Source organism: Oryx dammah, unplaced genomic scaffold (assembly GCF_014754425.2).
Source record: "Oryx dammah isolate SB20612 unplaced genomic scaffold, SCBI_Odam_1.1 HiC_scaffold_21, whole genome shotgun sequence".
Lineage (NCBI taxonomy): Eukaryota > Metazoa > Chordata > Mammalia > Artiodactyla > Bovidae > Oryx > Oryx dammah.
The window spans coordinates 14,791,576-14,808,136 of NW_024070205.1; the positions used below are offsets into that span (position 1 = coordinate 14,791,576).

The window sequence follows — 16,561 nt, forward strand, 5'->3', positions numbered from 1 at the left end:
AGGAATATGTTTCTCTTTTTGAAGTAGTTTGCACAGTAAATAGGAACACTTTCTCACTGTTCTTAAAATAAAATCCACAATGATGAAACCATGGTACAGTAAAATTATTTCAGATTATTATCCTTCTTCTAGGCAGCTGATATTCTGTACACTGGCTGCTCTGGCTAAGGAGCGAAAACCTTTGGAATGTCTAGATGCCTTTGGAGCAACTGGTAAGTGATAAAGCTTTTTTTGGAACCTCACTTTATCAAATCTGTACAGTATCTTTTCTTTCCCTTTATTTTTTCCTTATTGTTATTTAGCCACTTTGAGAACTAAGGGTTTGTTTATATCATGTGAACCTCAAGAGATTTTTTTTCCAGTTTTATTGAGAAGGAATTGGCATACATTACTGTATGGGTGTACAAGTCTAATTAAGATGTGGAGCAGGATGGTCTGGTTTACATATACAATAGGTTCAGCTAATATCCATCATCTCAAATAGATAAGTAAGAAAAAAAAAGTTTCTCCTTGTGATGAGAACTCTTAGAATTAATCTTCTTAACTTTCCTCTATACAAGTATTACCTATATTTATTCATCATGTTGTACATTTCATCCCTAGTACTTATTTATCTTATAATTGGAAGTTTGTACATACTTGCTGGACTTCCTGTACAGTATCTTTTCTTAGGAAATGTATATGGATATCACATCAAGCAAAGTACTTTTATATTAAAAAAATGTAAGGCAAATTTTTTATTGTGGAAAATTTTCAAAAATATACAAAACTAGAGTGTATAATAAGTGAATTCCTTTATATCCATCACTCAGTCTTATATCTGTATTCCTGTGCACTTTCCCTCATAACTCATTGCCCTGTACTCTGTCTCCTTTATTTTGAAGCAAATAACAGATATGTCATTTCATCTGTAAATATTTCCATGGGATCTGTAAAAGATAGTGAAGTGAAAGTCACTCAGTTATGTCCAACTCTTTGCGACCCCATGGACTGAGTCCATGGAATTCTCTAGGCCAGAATAAGGGAGTGAGTAGCCTTTCCCTTCTCCAGGGGATCTTCCCAACCCAGGGGTAGAACCCAGGTCTCCTGCATTGCGGGCAGATTCTTTACCAGCTGAGCCATCAAGGAAGCCCAAGAATAGTGGAGTGGGTAACCTCTCCCTTCTCCAGCGGATCTTACTGACCTAGGAATCAAACTGGGGTCTCCTGCATTGTAGGTGGATTGTTTACCAACTGAGCCGTGAGGGAAGCCTGTAAAAGATAAGGACTTTTTCAAAATTAAAACCCATATACCATATCACACCTAAAAAATTAAGAATAATTATTTAATGTCATCAAATGTTTAGATAGACCTAATTATCTCATAATTTTTTAAAAATTTAAGTCAGAATCCAAAGACTATATATTTCAGTTGTTTGATAGGTCTCAAGTCTCTTTTTAATCTGTATTCCTTTTCATCATTTTGTGTGTATGTGTGATAATTATTTGTTGATATAAGAGGTCATTTGTCCTTTAGAGTTTCCCACAGTCTAGATTTTTGCTGATTGTGTCATCATGGTTCATATAAGATATTCCTCTATTTCTGTAAATTGGTAGTTGTTTGTTCAGGTTTGGTCATATTCAGACAGGATTTTTTTTTTTTTTGCAAGAATACTTGTTTGCAGCAGTCAGTAAGCACTTGGTGTTTGGTTGTTGTGTGTGTGTGTGTGTGTGTGTGTGTGTGTGTGTTGCAGTAAACATTGCCTACGTATTAGGCAATGAGATATTATGGTGAAATTTTAAAGACTGAGAACATTTTTCCCAAAAGGACATAACAGTATAGAAAAGATTGGAAAATGTAGAAAATTTCTAAAAAGCCACTTGTACCCTATCCAAGTTTTTCTTCTTAAAAGTTATAAGAGTGTATTCTTGGGAAGTTTGTACCGATAGGATGAAAGCACGACATAGCTCTGCTTAAGTTCCTCACCTCAGAGAGAAGTAGTGGTTGGAAGCATGGACTGTGGAGTCAGACTGACTGCATTCAAACCCTAGCTTTATAACATGCCAGCTGTCTGACCACAGGAAATTATGCTTTAATTTGCTTTATCTATCCAAAAGAAGGTACCTACCTTAAAATAATGTAAAGATTGAGGAAATTAATACATGTAAAGAAGTTAGAACAGTATCTGGTTATATAGCAAATGCTATAAAAGTAGTCAGTATCATCATTGTTGTGTTACTGCTACTACTATCATCATCATTAGTAATGTCTCAGTGTAGAAATGGTAAAAATGATGAAGTAATGATTCTAAGGTGATCACATCCTCTGAGCCGGTCAGATTTTAAATATGAATCATTTTTTTATTACTCCTTTTCCCACCACTATCCCCACACTCAACTATGGATCTGTTCTAATTTTTCATTTGTATTGTGACTCATACTTTTTTTCATTCCATATCCACCAATAGAGTGATTTTTAGCAATTATATCTGTCTAATCTGTCTTGCATGCCGTTGCCAAACAGCTTTTGCTCTGAAACACTGAATTGATCATGTTACTTTTCAGTCAAAAAAGTCATGCATCTTAATTGTCTAGAGTTCAACTTCTCAGGTTGCAATTTAATATCCTCCATAATCTGATCACAGTCTACTTTTCCAGATTTATTTCCCACCATTTTCCCTCACACAATCTTCCCCCACCCTTGTGTTTTACATTCAGTAATGTTTATTAAATGTCTATCCCAGGTGGCTTTAGTGGTAAAGAATGCACCTGCCAGCGCAAGAGACGTAAGAGATGTGGGTTCAATTCCTGGGTCAGGAAGATCCCTTGGAGGAGAGATTTGAACCCACTCCAGTATTCTTGCCTGGAAAATCCCATGGACAGAGGAGCCTAGTGGGCTACAGTCCACAGAGTCTCATGGAGTCAGACATGACTGAAGTGACTTAGCATGCAGCAGCATACCTACGCTGGATACTATATATGTTTCTTAACAGTGGAGTCATTTTATTTTCCCTTTTTCCCCCTCTAGTTTTGTTGAGATATAGTCAACATATATAACATTGTATATGCTTTAGGTATACAACATAATGATTAGCTATATGCATGTATTGTAAAATGATCAAAAAAGTTTAAATCCGTCTCTTCACATGGTTATAGTTTTTTTTCCCCTTTCTGATGAGATCTGCTCGCTTAGTCAGTTTGAAATAAATAGTATTGTTAACTGTAATTTCCCTCCTGTACATTTTATCCCCAGAACATCTTTCTGTTATAACTGTAAGTTTGTCCCCTTTGACTACATTCACTCACTTCTCCCTTGCCTTCAGTCTCCTCTGGCAGCCTCAAATATGATCTCCATTTCTGTGATTTGGGTTTTTTTTTTAGATTCCATGTTTAATTTAAATCATATGGTATTTGTCTTTCTCTGACTTATTTCACTTAGTGTAATACTTCCAAGGCCCATCTGTGTTGTCTGAAATGGCAGGATTGCCTTCTGTTTATGGCTGAATAGTATTCTGTTGGGCATATATATACCACATGTTCTTTCTTCATTCATCCATCGATGGATACTTCAGTTGTGTCCATGTCTTGGCTCTTATAAATAATACTGCAATGAACGACTCCTCTTTTTTAACCTGAAACATTAAAATTATTGTTTAGGAAGATCTTTTCTTTCTAATGTGCCTTTGTAAACTTAAATAAAGCTCATAGCAGTCATTTTGCTTGTTTCCCCATCTCTAAAATGTAGATATTAGAACTTATTTCACAAGCTTATCTTAAGAATAGGAAAATAAATGTAAAGACAGTGGCACATAGTAGATGTTAATTTTTTACATTAAGGAGGCACATGTATGCAGATGGTCAGCACTTCCAGTAAATCGGGGCTTTTCTACTCCGTGTTGGCTAGGCTTGTGTCACCATCTTCCATTTTGCAGTGAATGTCCCTTATGACTCAGATCCAACAGGGATAGAAAACCTGTGAGAGCGCCCTCTTGATCTCAATTCCTCTTGATCATTTGCTTACACATACAAGGTTGTTTTTCATTCACAATGATGCTGTCGTGCAGTATTTAAAAAGCATTCGTCCAGGAAAGTTGTTTTCATATTTTCGTGTATTAGAATAAGCTGCAGCAGGACGAATTCCAGCTTCTCAACTTCTTTTCAAGTAGAAAAACCCCACTCTTACTCATATTGTATATTGGATTTCTCTGTAAGATTTTGTTTGAAAAAAAAGTATTCCATTGTAAGAAGAAAGGAAAAAAAAATCCTATTAAACTCTAAATAAAGAATATACATAGGTATTTTATTTGAACATGGATTATAGAACAGTTTTTTAAGAACTATTAATGGAAATCTGGAGGATACATTTTCTTGTGGTAAATCTTAAGAGGCATTTCAGTGAGAAAGTAGAATAGGAATTACTTTTGAAAATACTAAGATTTTGAAACATTTATTTCTGTTATTTACAAAATTATATTCTTTATTTTTATTATAGTTTTTACTCTTTATAATTTAAAAACCCATTTTTCTTCCAATTTCTCCTAAGGGATAATGGGATTACAATGGGCAAAACATCTTGGAAATGCAGTCAAGGTTACAATTAATGATTTGAATGAAAACTCTGTGACGTTGATTCAGGAGAACTGCCATTTAAACAAATTGAAAGTGGTTGTGGACAGTAAGGAAAAGGAAGAAAGGGAAGATATTCTGGAAGAAGGAGAGGAAAACCTTGGTAATATTAAGGTGACCAAAATGGATGCCAATGTACTAATGCATTTGAGATCTTTTGATTTCATGTAAGTGAAAAATTTTTTCTGTCACTTTCTAAACTGACTTGGATTTGATGAGAGGTGGAGTAGAGAGGGGGCCATTAAAAATTAAGGTAGTTTGTCATTGTTTATTTATTTAAATTAATACAGTATTTTGGCATTGGCTTAAGGAATGCCATGAGAGCACTTTCTAGCATTTGAAGTAAAATGCCTGGGCATGATAACTTTTCTCTAAGCATGTTTTATTTTCACATGTCTAAGATAGCATATGATCCTTTTATTGCTTACTTTAAAAACATAGTTAATGTTTTTAAAATAGATTTATGAAGTACTTTTGAATCCATGGAACTTTACCATTAGAAATATGGCAATAGTATGATTTTGGATACTAGTATGATTTTAAATATATCCATATTCTTTCTGATTTTAGACACCTAGATCCTTTTGGAACATCTGTGAACTATCTTGATTCGGCATTCAGAAATATAAGAAACCTTGGCATAGTGTCAGTGACTTCTACAGATATCAGTTCTTTATATGCCAAGGCACAACACGTTGCCCGGCGTCACTATGGCTGTAATATTGTCCGAACTGAATATTACAAGGAGCTAGCTGCAAGAATTGTTGTAGCTGCAGTGGCAAGGTACCAAATGGCCAACCTTTGTATGTCTGAGTATATGATAGAAAGAAATAATATTACAAGAAGTGCTTATTTCATTCTTCAAAATATGCACAAAATACAAATTCTGTATTTTGTATATGTGATCTTGATTTTTTTGGAAATCTTATGTTGTATGCTAGAATTTTATTTAAAAGCTTGTGCCTAAAATAGTTTACTCTCCATTTAAAAATGTTATTTAAATAAAGTAGTAAGAAAGAAAAAATGAAAGTTAACTTCAAATCATTTCAACAAACATAGGGTAGATATAGGGTGGTAGCACCACAAAAAGGGAAAGCAAAAATTGATCTTAGATTTAGAAATGATCATTATTTAATGTCCATTTCATCTTATCTTCTTTATTTATATAGTTTGAAAAAAATGATGGCTTATAAATTTGATTCTGTGAAATGATCTCATCTGTAAAACAAAAAGTTCTGTTTCTCATCAGACTTTCTAAACAACTGAAGAAAGGAAGACTTTGAGCACCCATTTTATGCATAAAGTTATGCTAGAGGATTAGTAATATACAATCTCAATGAATATTAAGATTACAGATCCTTACAGCCGCGCTGTCACCAACGCCAGCACCACTTTCACAGCATTTAGACTGAAATTCTTACCTCAGCAAAAATACAGATTATTAGACTTCATAGACCTTTAGGATTATTCCTAAATAACTAAAACCTCTGATGTTCACTTGGTACATGCCAAGGACCTACTATACATACTTTAAAATGTTTATAATGTAACAGCAAATTCAAAGCAGCACATACAGACTAAGTTAGTTTACAACTGTAGAGGGAAAACTGAGTACATAAATGGTGTATCAAGTAGAATTTAATACAAAAGTATATAAATGTAATAATGGCAAGGACTTTGCTTATTCATTTTTTACCAGCTGTTCAGCAGCTGGCATACTTCCCTGCATGTATTTAGTACTCAGTAAGCATACATTGTTTGGAAGAAGCTTTTGTAGAAAAAAGTAGGTAAAAAGAAAAATGGTTGTGATGACAAGAAACAAAGTGACATTAGAAACCAAAGAATATTGAGAAGATATCAGAAAGGAACGTGTGTAATTCCTAAAAGCCTGCCAAGCATCCTAAAATTTCCTGTGTTTCAGTTTGTGTAAAAGTTATAGTATATAGTATATATCTTTTATAGCCACTTTTTTATATATCTTTTAAAACCACTGCTACAAAGAATTAAATTTTTCTAATTTTCCCATAACCCTTCCATAGTGTATGTACTGTCCAAGTTAATATGGTCAATATAATGCCAAACAAAGGAAAATGATAAGCTCCCAAAACAACTTAAAAAATTTTTTTCCAGAGCTGCAGCCCGATGTAACAAAGGCATAGAAGTACTGTTTGCAGTGGCTCTGGAACATTTTGTGTTGGTTGTTGTGAGAGTTTTGAGGGGGCCAACTTCTGCAGATGAAACAGCCAAGAAGATTCAGTACCTAATCCATTGTCAGTGGTGTGAAGAGAGAATTTTTCAGAAGGATGGTAATATGGTAGAAGGTAAATGCAAGTTTCTTTTGACTGAATATTGTGTTGAATTTGTGTGTAAGCCTCCAATGAATAAGCCTTTATCACATCCCTAATTTATACATATTGTTGTCCTTTGATTTTAAAGATTACAGTGCTAACTTTATTTCCTATACTGGATTTCCTTTCATCAACAGACAAGACATTCGTGTGAGTTCATTAAAGTCATTTACTCATTATAATTTATGCTCTCTAGCCATGCCTTCTGTTGAAACTTCTAGAAATAACTTAGTTTCCACTGTCACTAATTTTAGGAACATGAAGTCAGATTACTTCTTTGTTTGGGATGTTTCAAATCATTAATTTTATAAAAATAATGGTCATGTTTCTGACTGAATATAAAAGCCATCAGTTATAAAACTCATCCAGTAAATATTTATTGAGCCTCTACTATATGCCAGGCCTGGGGACTCAAAGGAAGAAGATGTGGCATGTGCCCTCATCAAGCTGTTGCTAATTTGCTTTTCTGGGACATGGAAGCAGTTGCCCGTTGTTTTCTGTTAGCTTCTTAGCATTTTTGAAATGTGGATTTTAGGAACTCTATATAGTAGAATTTAACCTTCATGGTATGATACAATAGTTGTAGATATTTTTTCTCATTTTGTCACTTGTGTTTGCATCTTTTTTTATTTTTTCATGCAGACATTTTTTTATTGTTTCTGTTGTAAAGTTAATCAGACGCTTAATGTACTCTGTATTTTGTCTAGTTGGAAAAAGCTTTCCAATCCTAAATTATTCAGAGAAGGTTATGTTTTATTGACTAGCTCACCTCTTGTCCACTTATTTGAGAATACCATGTTTATCTTATACTAAAATCCCACATAGATTTGAATTTCTTTTTGGATTTTCTGTTCTGTTCCAGTGGTTGGATGTTCGTGCATTCATTCACTTCTACTCCTTTTAGTGTTGTTTAATATCTGTTAAGGCAGTCACTTCTCAGAGCTCTATTTTCAGAGTGTTCTGACACTGGATCCTTTTTTTGCTTAATGCAAGATAAATAAATAAACCAGTTGGTAGCTTATCTTGACCACATTGAATTAAGGAGGAGATGTGGTTTTGAACCCACCATGCTCTTCTGTCTGGGTACTTCTGCTAGTGTTAACTGATAATAGGAATGGAGGGCATGCCGTTATATTCCTTTGTTTGAGTTCTCTCTGGTGCTTTCAGATTTGTGCATGAAGCTGAGATACCTATCATTTATCAGTCAGAGTACCAATCAGCACTTTGACTGTATCATTACAGTGCCTTCTGGCTTCTATTATTTCTGATTAAAAGTTAGTTGTATTGTTGTTCCCTTGTACTTGATACTTAGTGTTTTCAAGATTCTTTTTGCAGCTTTCAGCAGTTGGTTATATGTCTCAGTGAATCTCTTTGTGTTCATCCTCCTTGGAATTCAGAGCTTCTTAGGGCCAGAGGTAATTGTTTTTTTTTTTTTAAATCAAATTTGGGGCATTATTTTGCTTCTCCAACCTAAACCTTTATTACTTCAAACTGGATACAGATATCTTCTGTAACCTGCTAATCATGGATTAAAGGAGTCATGTAATCAGCTTTTTCAAGTAGTTTTCTAACCAATCCCTTTAACAGTTGTCCTAGAGCTGTTCTAGTAGCATTCATCTTTGCTTTTTAGGTTCATATAGCCCCTAGGCTATTTCTGCCTTTAATATCTATTCCCTCCAGTATGGTTTTCTTCCAGTAGTACTCTCTCTCAGCTTATAAGCTTTCAGCAACTACTGAATGATTGGGATGTATGATGACTTATCTTCTTATTTTCTAGCAGTATTTAGGAATTATTCACAAAAATATATTTTTCTGTCATTTCTAAAGATTTGGAATAAGAGAAGCCAACTCTAAATGCCCAGGCCACCATTCCTAATTTTGGTTTAAATGCAACAGAGTCAGAAAGGTTATAGAATCCACTTGGCTTTTTTAAATATAAATTTCATAAATATCTTTGATGAAACTTGGGAAAGTTTTGGTCCTCCTAGATAAATGGTACAGTGCCCTGTGGTTTCTTTTCTATTTTTTTCTAATTTAATTTTCTTTTATGTAAGAAATAATACACATCTTCAGTGTTTAAAAGGATATCACTAATGTGAGTTTCACGTCAATTAAAAAAAAAAAAAAAACCCTCAGTGTTTCTTTTTACCTCGTACCCCAGTGTTACTGATGGTATTCCTACCTTTAAAATTATGAACCAATTCTTACATGGAGATTTTTATCCTTTCATTTCTCACCATGAGTGTTTTACAATATCAGTGAGTAACTAAACTCAAATACACTCTGCTCAAATTTGATCCTGAATCTGTAAAAACTTAACATCTTTCCTTCTCCTTCAGGAGTCCTTCATGTTGCTTTATAATTTTGGACTGTTACTACAGTGGGTTTTTTTTTAATTGTTTTAAAAATTGAAGAATATTTGATTTACACTGTTGTGTTAATTTCTGTTGTACAGCAAAGTGGCTCAGTTATACATGTATATACACCCTTTTTCATATTCTTTTCCATTGTGGTTTATCCCAGGAGACCTGATATAGTTCCTTGTGCTAAACAGTAGGACCTTGTTTTCTATCCATTCTAAATGTAATAGTTTACATCTACTCACCCAAACTTCCAGTTCATCCCTTTCCTGCCACAAGCCTCAATGTCTGTGTCTGTTTCTGTTTTGTAGATAGGTTCATTTGTGCCATATTTTAGATTCCACATATAACTGGTATTATATGGAATTTGTCACTAGTGTTTTTTTTAATCAAACATTTTAAAGGATTTTTGACTTAATAAATTACTATTAAGCAATATGAATTGCTTTCTCATTGTTTGTAATCATATAGGACTTACAGAGTATAAATGAGTGTTTCTTTCCAAAAAGTCAGATCACTTAGAATTTTTTGTTTATCAATATGTAGTATATAATTTAAAAAATCAAATAGTTCTGCATCTTATTAATAAAGTAATTATATCTGCCCCGCTCCCTAAAGTAACCAGCTATTAATAAAAATCTTACAGCTGTTTCTTCTAATGTTTAAAGTCTCTAATGTTTGATATCTTCCCTATTTCTAAGTTACATTGCCTATATCTTCCTTTCATGAAGACAACTGTTCAGCATCTCAGACCAGCTCAGTCACATCCATGTACTTCTCCTCTCCAGTGTTGGCTTTATCAATATTCCGTGTTCATATTTTTATAAATATAAAAACTTTGTTTACAAGTTGTATTAGTTATCTATCTGTGTGTAACAGATTACCTCAAAACTTAGTGGCTTAAAACAGTGTTTATTGTCTCAGTTTCTCTTGAGTCAAGAATCTGGGCATAGCTCAGCTGGGTCCACTAGCTAAGGGTTGCCCACAAGGCTGCCGTCAAGGTGTTGGCTGGGGCTGCAGTCATCAAGGCCTGACTGGGCAAGGACCTGTTTATAGGCTCATTCACATGGTTATGACCTGGATGTAGGTTGTTAGACTGAAGACCTGAGCACTTGTTGGCTGCTAAGAGGTGTTCTCAGTTCACTGTCAAGTAGTCTTCACAGAATAGCAGCTCACTTCATCAGAAAGAACCAAGGAGAGAAAGGGAGAGAGAAAGAGAGAATATTGCTGTATTCTGGTCACTAGATATGAGTCTCCAGATCCAGTGATCTCGCATTCAAGGGGTGGAGATTATAGAAGGGTATGAATACCAGGATACAGGGATCACTGCTGCCTTTCTTAGAAGGCTGCTCCACAGAGATGAACCAGTTACACTGCTGTAATAACTTTTTTATACACTTGTTCAGTTACTCGAATTAATCATTACTATATATTTGTCACCTTTTGGGTGTGTATATCCTTTTCACAATCCCTAATACAGTTTCAGTGCTTCTGTGATTTTGGTTAAAAACAACCTTTGGGTTTCATTTAATTCTGCTGGAGACAGTCCTCTTCTAGTTTGGGTTGTTTGTTTCTAAGTCTGCCAAAAGCTGTTGCCCTAGGTCTCCCTTTTAGACTCATAATGGAAATTTCCTTTGGCTTTCTCCTTGTGATGTACTTCCTATATCTTAAATCTTATGTATTTTTCACCTTTCCTTCTTTACTTTCTCCTTTTGAAGCTACACTTTTTCCCTTAGAAGGATTTCCTTAGAAGGAATGCAGGGGCAAATTTAGAAGTCTAGGTTAGAAGTTGTTTTTCCTCAGAATGTTTAAGATGTTATTCCTTTGTCTTTTAGCCTTCAATATTGACAAGTTTGCTGTTGTTCTTAGGAATACTCCTTTGTGTTTTTTTTCTCTGAGTGCTCTTGAAATCTCTCTTCTTAACCCACTATTCTAAAATAACCTCAGGATGTTTATGAATTCATCTTTTTTAATTCATTGTGCTGCAGTCTGTGAGCCCTTAAACTTGAGTTCATTTCCGATAAATTTTTTCTATTTTCTCTTTGATAATTTTTTTCTCTCAAATTATTTCTGTTCTGTCTTCCCAGAACTCATTTTAGTTATATGATGGACCTTCTTGATTAATCCTCTAATTTTTTTACATCTCTATTTATTTCTCAGCATTTAGTTCTTCTTTATAAATTTCCTTGTTTTATTTTCCAACTTTCCTGCTTAAATTTGTCATACTTTGTTCATTTTCAAGAGTTCATATTTTTATTGTTCTCTTTTTAATACTATCCTATTCTTGTCTCAGAGATGTGAAATCTAAACTTACCTCTATGATACTATTGATTATAGTTGGGTATATTTTATATTTAGGGGAGGATAGGTTTTTCATTTTGCTTATTTTTATATTGTTGCTATTTTGTTGTTTTATTCCTTCCTATTTCTGGTTTGCAATTCTGTTCTTGTCATAGTGTATCTCAAATGTCTAGTTATGTTGAAGTTCTTGGGGCAGGGCTTATAAACTGATAAGATTTTACTGTAATGAGAAGGCAGTCTTCCTTTTCACTACAAGAACTCCCAAAAGACAGTCAGCCAATCTGTGTGTGTGTTTTTTCTCCTGGATTGGTAAGTACTTAGGCAGAGGAAACTTGCAGTCTTTTATCAGCTTTCTAGTAACCATGTTGGGGAAGGAGACTGGAAGGTCTTAGCATTTGTACAGACTTTTACTTCAGTTCAGTCACTCAGTCATGTCTGACTCTTTGCGACCCCATGAATCGCAGCACGCCAGGCCTCCCTGTCCATCACCAACTCCCGGAGTTCAGTCAGACTCACGGCCATCGAGTCAGTGATGCCATCCAGCCATCTGATCCTCTGTCGTCCCCTTCTCCTCCTGCCCCCAATCCCTCCCAGCATCAGAGTCTTTTCCAATGAGTCAACTCTTCGCATGAGGTGGCCAAAGTATTGGAGTTTCAGCTTTAGCATCAGTCCTTCCAAAGAAATCCCAGGGTTGATCTCCTTCAGAATGGACTGGTTGGATCTCCTTGCAGTCCAAGGGACTCTCAAGAGTCTTCTCCAACACCACAGTTCAAAAGCATCAATTCTTCGGCGCTCAGCCTTCTTCAGTCCAACTCTCACATCCATACATGACTACTGGAAAAACCATAGCCTTGACTAGACGGACCTTAGTCGGCAAAGTAATGTCTCTGCTCTTGAATATGCTATCTAGGTTGGTCATAACTTTTCTTCCAAGGAGTAAGCGTCTTTTAATTTCATGGCTGCAGTCACCATCTGCAGTGATTTTGGAGCCCCCCAAAATAAAGTCTGACACTGTTTCCACTGTTTCCCCATCTATTTCCCATGAAGTGATGGGACCGGATGCCATGATCTTCGTTTTCTGAATGTTGAGCTTTAAGCCAACTTTTTCACTCTCCTCTTTCACTTTCATCAAGAGGCTTTTTAGTTCCTCTTCACTTTCTGCCATAAGGGTGGTGTCATCTGCATATCTGAGGTTATTAATATTTCTCCCAGCAATCTTGATTCCAGCTTGTGTTTCTTCCAGTCCAGCGTTTCTCATGATGTACTCTGCATAGAAGTTAAATAAGCAGGGTGACAATATACAGCCTTGACGCACTCCTTTTCCTATTTGGAACCAGTCTGTTGTTCCATGTCCAGTTCTAACTGTTCTTTTCATATATCTCCTCACTCTTAACTGTGACTAATGCCCCTGATTCCAGATCCTCTGTGGTTCAGCCTCACCCAAGATTAACTTCCTCTTTTGGATGGAGAAGACACAGAAGCCTGTTGATCTTAGAGAAGATCTACAAGTCTTGAAATTTTAAAATGAAGTCTTTTTTTTTTTTTCCACATTACCACCCTATTTCCATCTTCAGAGACAATCAGTACTTTCAATTCTCAAGCCTTTTCAGGTCCCACAATGCCAGTGGGCTTGCTGTTTATTGGTAGCCTGTCTACCCAGTTCAGGCTCGGGCTTTACCTTTCTCTGACCTGCTAAATCAGTTACCCCCTTGTGTATCTGCTTCTCACCTCTAAAATTTTATTGACATTTCTCATCATCTTGTTATGTCTTCTCACATTTTATTTATCTTTGGGGTTTGAATTTTATTCCTTTGTTCTCATCTTAATAATGCTTTAAGAAACAGAAGAGATTAAAGTATGTGTTCAGTCCATTTCATTTACAGTCTCTAAATAGTTTGAATTGCTCATCTGGAATTACCTTCATGGCCTATTTACCAATGACATAGAAATAGTAGTTCTTTTTTTCTTGACACCTTCATTTTTTTCTACTTCGTAACTTGAAATGATAACCCTGACCTTGAAGATGCTGATGCTCATCAGGCACTAAGAAATCCTAGGCAAGGGTCTTCAAAAAAGACACAGGTTTATATGACGGGATCATTTTGCAAAATACATCAGGAAACAAACTGACAAATATTTGTGTGCTGCCTGCGGTAAGTTGGTACAACTGACAGAACCATAAATGTGAATCACCCTACTTTGGTTAATTCTGCCTGTAGTACATGTAATTTAATTATTTAATGGTTTCAGGGAAGATGTCTTGAATATATTCATATAGCATTTGAGCAGCATCATTCTCAACAAAGCTAAGGTCAGTGATAACCACAATTTTTAAGGCTGAAAGGTAGACCTAGGAACAAACAATGAAGGCAGCCATTAAGTATATATACAACTGTGAATTATGCCACTTAATTGCATTGAATGACAAAGTGATATCAGATAGCAAGAGGCTATAGACCCATGCCCCTACTGCCATAATCCTGGGTTCTGGATATATCTAGGACCCATTGATCAGATCAGGCCATTTGAAGAAAGTGAATGATCAACCCAGAAATGGCCTGGGGGAACTCAGTTGGAGAGAATCTGATTTAAAATGACTATTCTGAGTCTTAAGTGAAGAGGAAAGTCCATGGTAGAATATCATGCCATTTTGGAAACTAAGACTAGGTCTTGTATCTCCCCAGTCATCTTCTGATTACATCAGGGCCCTCATTGCTCTTTAAACTGAATTAGTTTCTTCTAGCCTACATGTCTGGGACTGAATATGCATCAAGCCTAGGGAATAGAGTAATTCATTTTCTCTTCCCAATTACAGAAGAGTTAACTTATGGGAAATGTCTTTATTTTGATGGATGTTGGTTCTGTGGGTATGTACATTTGTTAAAGCTCATCAACCTTTTCACATAAAATATATACATTTTACTGCATGTAAATTTTACCCTAATCAGTTGATTTTAAAATATGGATAGCTTGTGGGATTTATAAGACTCTCCTGCTGAAATTATTTCAGGTAGTATAGTGACTAAAAACTATGCCTCTAATTTTGACATGGATTTCTGCATCTTTCTCAAGCTTTAATCATCTAGTCTACATAACTGAGATCTTAATACCTGCTTCAGAGAGTTTTAAGGATTAAATTTTTTAATGCATATAAATGCACAATACCTGGCACATAGTAGATCCTCAGTGTTGTAGCTGCAAATTATTATTTATATAACAATTACTACTGTTTACATTGTCATTTCTCCTTTGATTTCTTTTTATTACCTTTTCACAGAAAACCCATATAGACAGCTACCCTGTAATTGTCATGGAAGCATGCCTGGAAAGACAGCAATAGAACTTGGACCTCTATGGTATGTGCCTAAGTGTAGTAATGTATTCAGAGTTTATGCATGTATTGATCTGTTTGCTGACTTCTGATTACTGTGGTAGAAGACAAATTTAGGTTCAGTAAATATAGGTAAATATAGTTCTTTTCCCCTATGAACCTGAGTGAGTGAGTGAGTGAGTGAAGTCGCTCAGTTGTGTCCGACTCTTTGCAACCCCATGGACACCAGGCTCCTCTGTCCGTGGGATTTTCTAGGCAAGAGAACTGACTGGAGTGGGTTGCCATTTCCTTCTCCAATTTCTTTTCACATTTTTCTATACCATCTATACCATTATTCTTCCAAGTTTGTCAGAGTTAAGATGAAGTCGGATCAAAGAAAAGCCAAGCTGATCTGCAAACTAAATAATTCATTCCTGTGTAGTAAGGATGAGGCTTTTTTTAGCTGATAATTATAGGACTAGGGTATGATTTTAAAGTGATCACTATAACTTTTTATAGACCAGTCAACTAATGTAAAAGTTCTTTGAGGAATTAATTTTAAGGAAGAAGGGCATGTTAAAGTAAATGTCTGCTTTTGTATTAGGTAAAGCTGTTTATATGTGACACAGCTGCAAATATTTAATGTATATGTGTGCTTTTTGCATCCTTGGTAACTAGTTATGGTGTTTTTCATGTTTGAAAGTTGAATTGCTTTTACTCACAATCCTTCCCATAAGCTGTTTGTTAATAGAGATTCTTGGAGAAATTTGAGATTGCTAATAGCACTGTAATAAGAATCATTGCAAACTTCAGCCTCTTTGCTTTATAAGGCCAAGGTTTAGTCATTGCAAGCTGGTTTTAGAAAAGGCAGAGGAACCAGAGATCAAATTGCCAACATCTTCTGGATCATGGAAAAAGCAAGAGGGTTCCAGAAAAACATCTACTTCTGCTTTATTGACTATGCCAAAGCCTTTGACTGTGTGGATCACAATAAACTGTGGAAAATTCTGAAAGAGATGGGAATACCAGACCACCTGACCTGCCTGTTGAGAAATCTGTATGCAGGCCAGGAAGCAACAGTTAGAACTGGACATGGAACAACAGACTGGTTCCAAATAGGAAAAGGAGTGCGTCAAGGCTGTATATTGTCACCCTGCTTATTTAACTTCTATGCAGAGTACATCATGAGAAACGCTGGACTGGAAGAAACACAAGCTGGAATCAAGATTGCTGGGAGAAATATCAATAACCTCAGATATGCAGATGACACCATCCTTATGGCAGAAAGTGAAGAGGAACTAAAAAGCCTCTTGATGAAAGTGAAAGAGGAGAGTGAAAAAGTTGGCTTAAAGCTCAACATTCAGAAAACGAAGATCATGGCATCCGGTCCCATCACTTCATGGGAAGTAGATGGGGAAACAGTGGAAACAGTGTCAGACTTTATTTTGGGGGGCTCCAAAATCACTGCAGATGGTGACTGCAGCCATGAAATTAAAAGACGCTTACTCCTTGGAAGAAAAGTTATGACCAACCTAGATAGCATATTCAAGAGCAGAGACATTACTTTGCCGACTAAGGTCCGTCTAGTCAAGGCTATGGTTTTTCCAGTAGTCATGTATGGATGTGAGAGTTGGACTT

At 35.6% G+C, this 16,561-nt stretch overlaps 1 protein-coding gene across 2 annotated transcripts in view; it reads left to right on the forward strand.

Moving 5' to 3' along the window:
• Nucleotides 1-16,561, forward strand: part of TRMT1L (tRNA methyltransferase 1 like) — a 36,122-nt gene that overhangs the window by 13,170 nt on the left and 6,391 nt on the right. For both annotated transcript variants that reach the window (XM_040263805.1, XM_040263804.1), the window contains 5 exons: nt 133-212; nt 4,522-4,771; nt 5,175-5,387; nt 6,735-6,925; nt 14,891-14,969. In XM_040263805.1, coding sequence (XP_040119739.1) covers nt 133-212; nt 4,522-4,771; nt 5,175-5,387; nt 6,735-6,925; nt 14,891-14,969 — 813 coding nt within the window. The remainder of the gene's footprint in view (nt 1-132; nt 213-4,521; nt 4,772-5,174; nt 5,388-6,734; nt 6,926-14,890; nt 14,970-16,561) is intronic.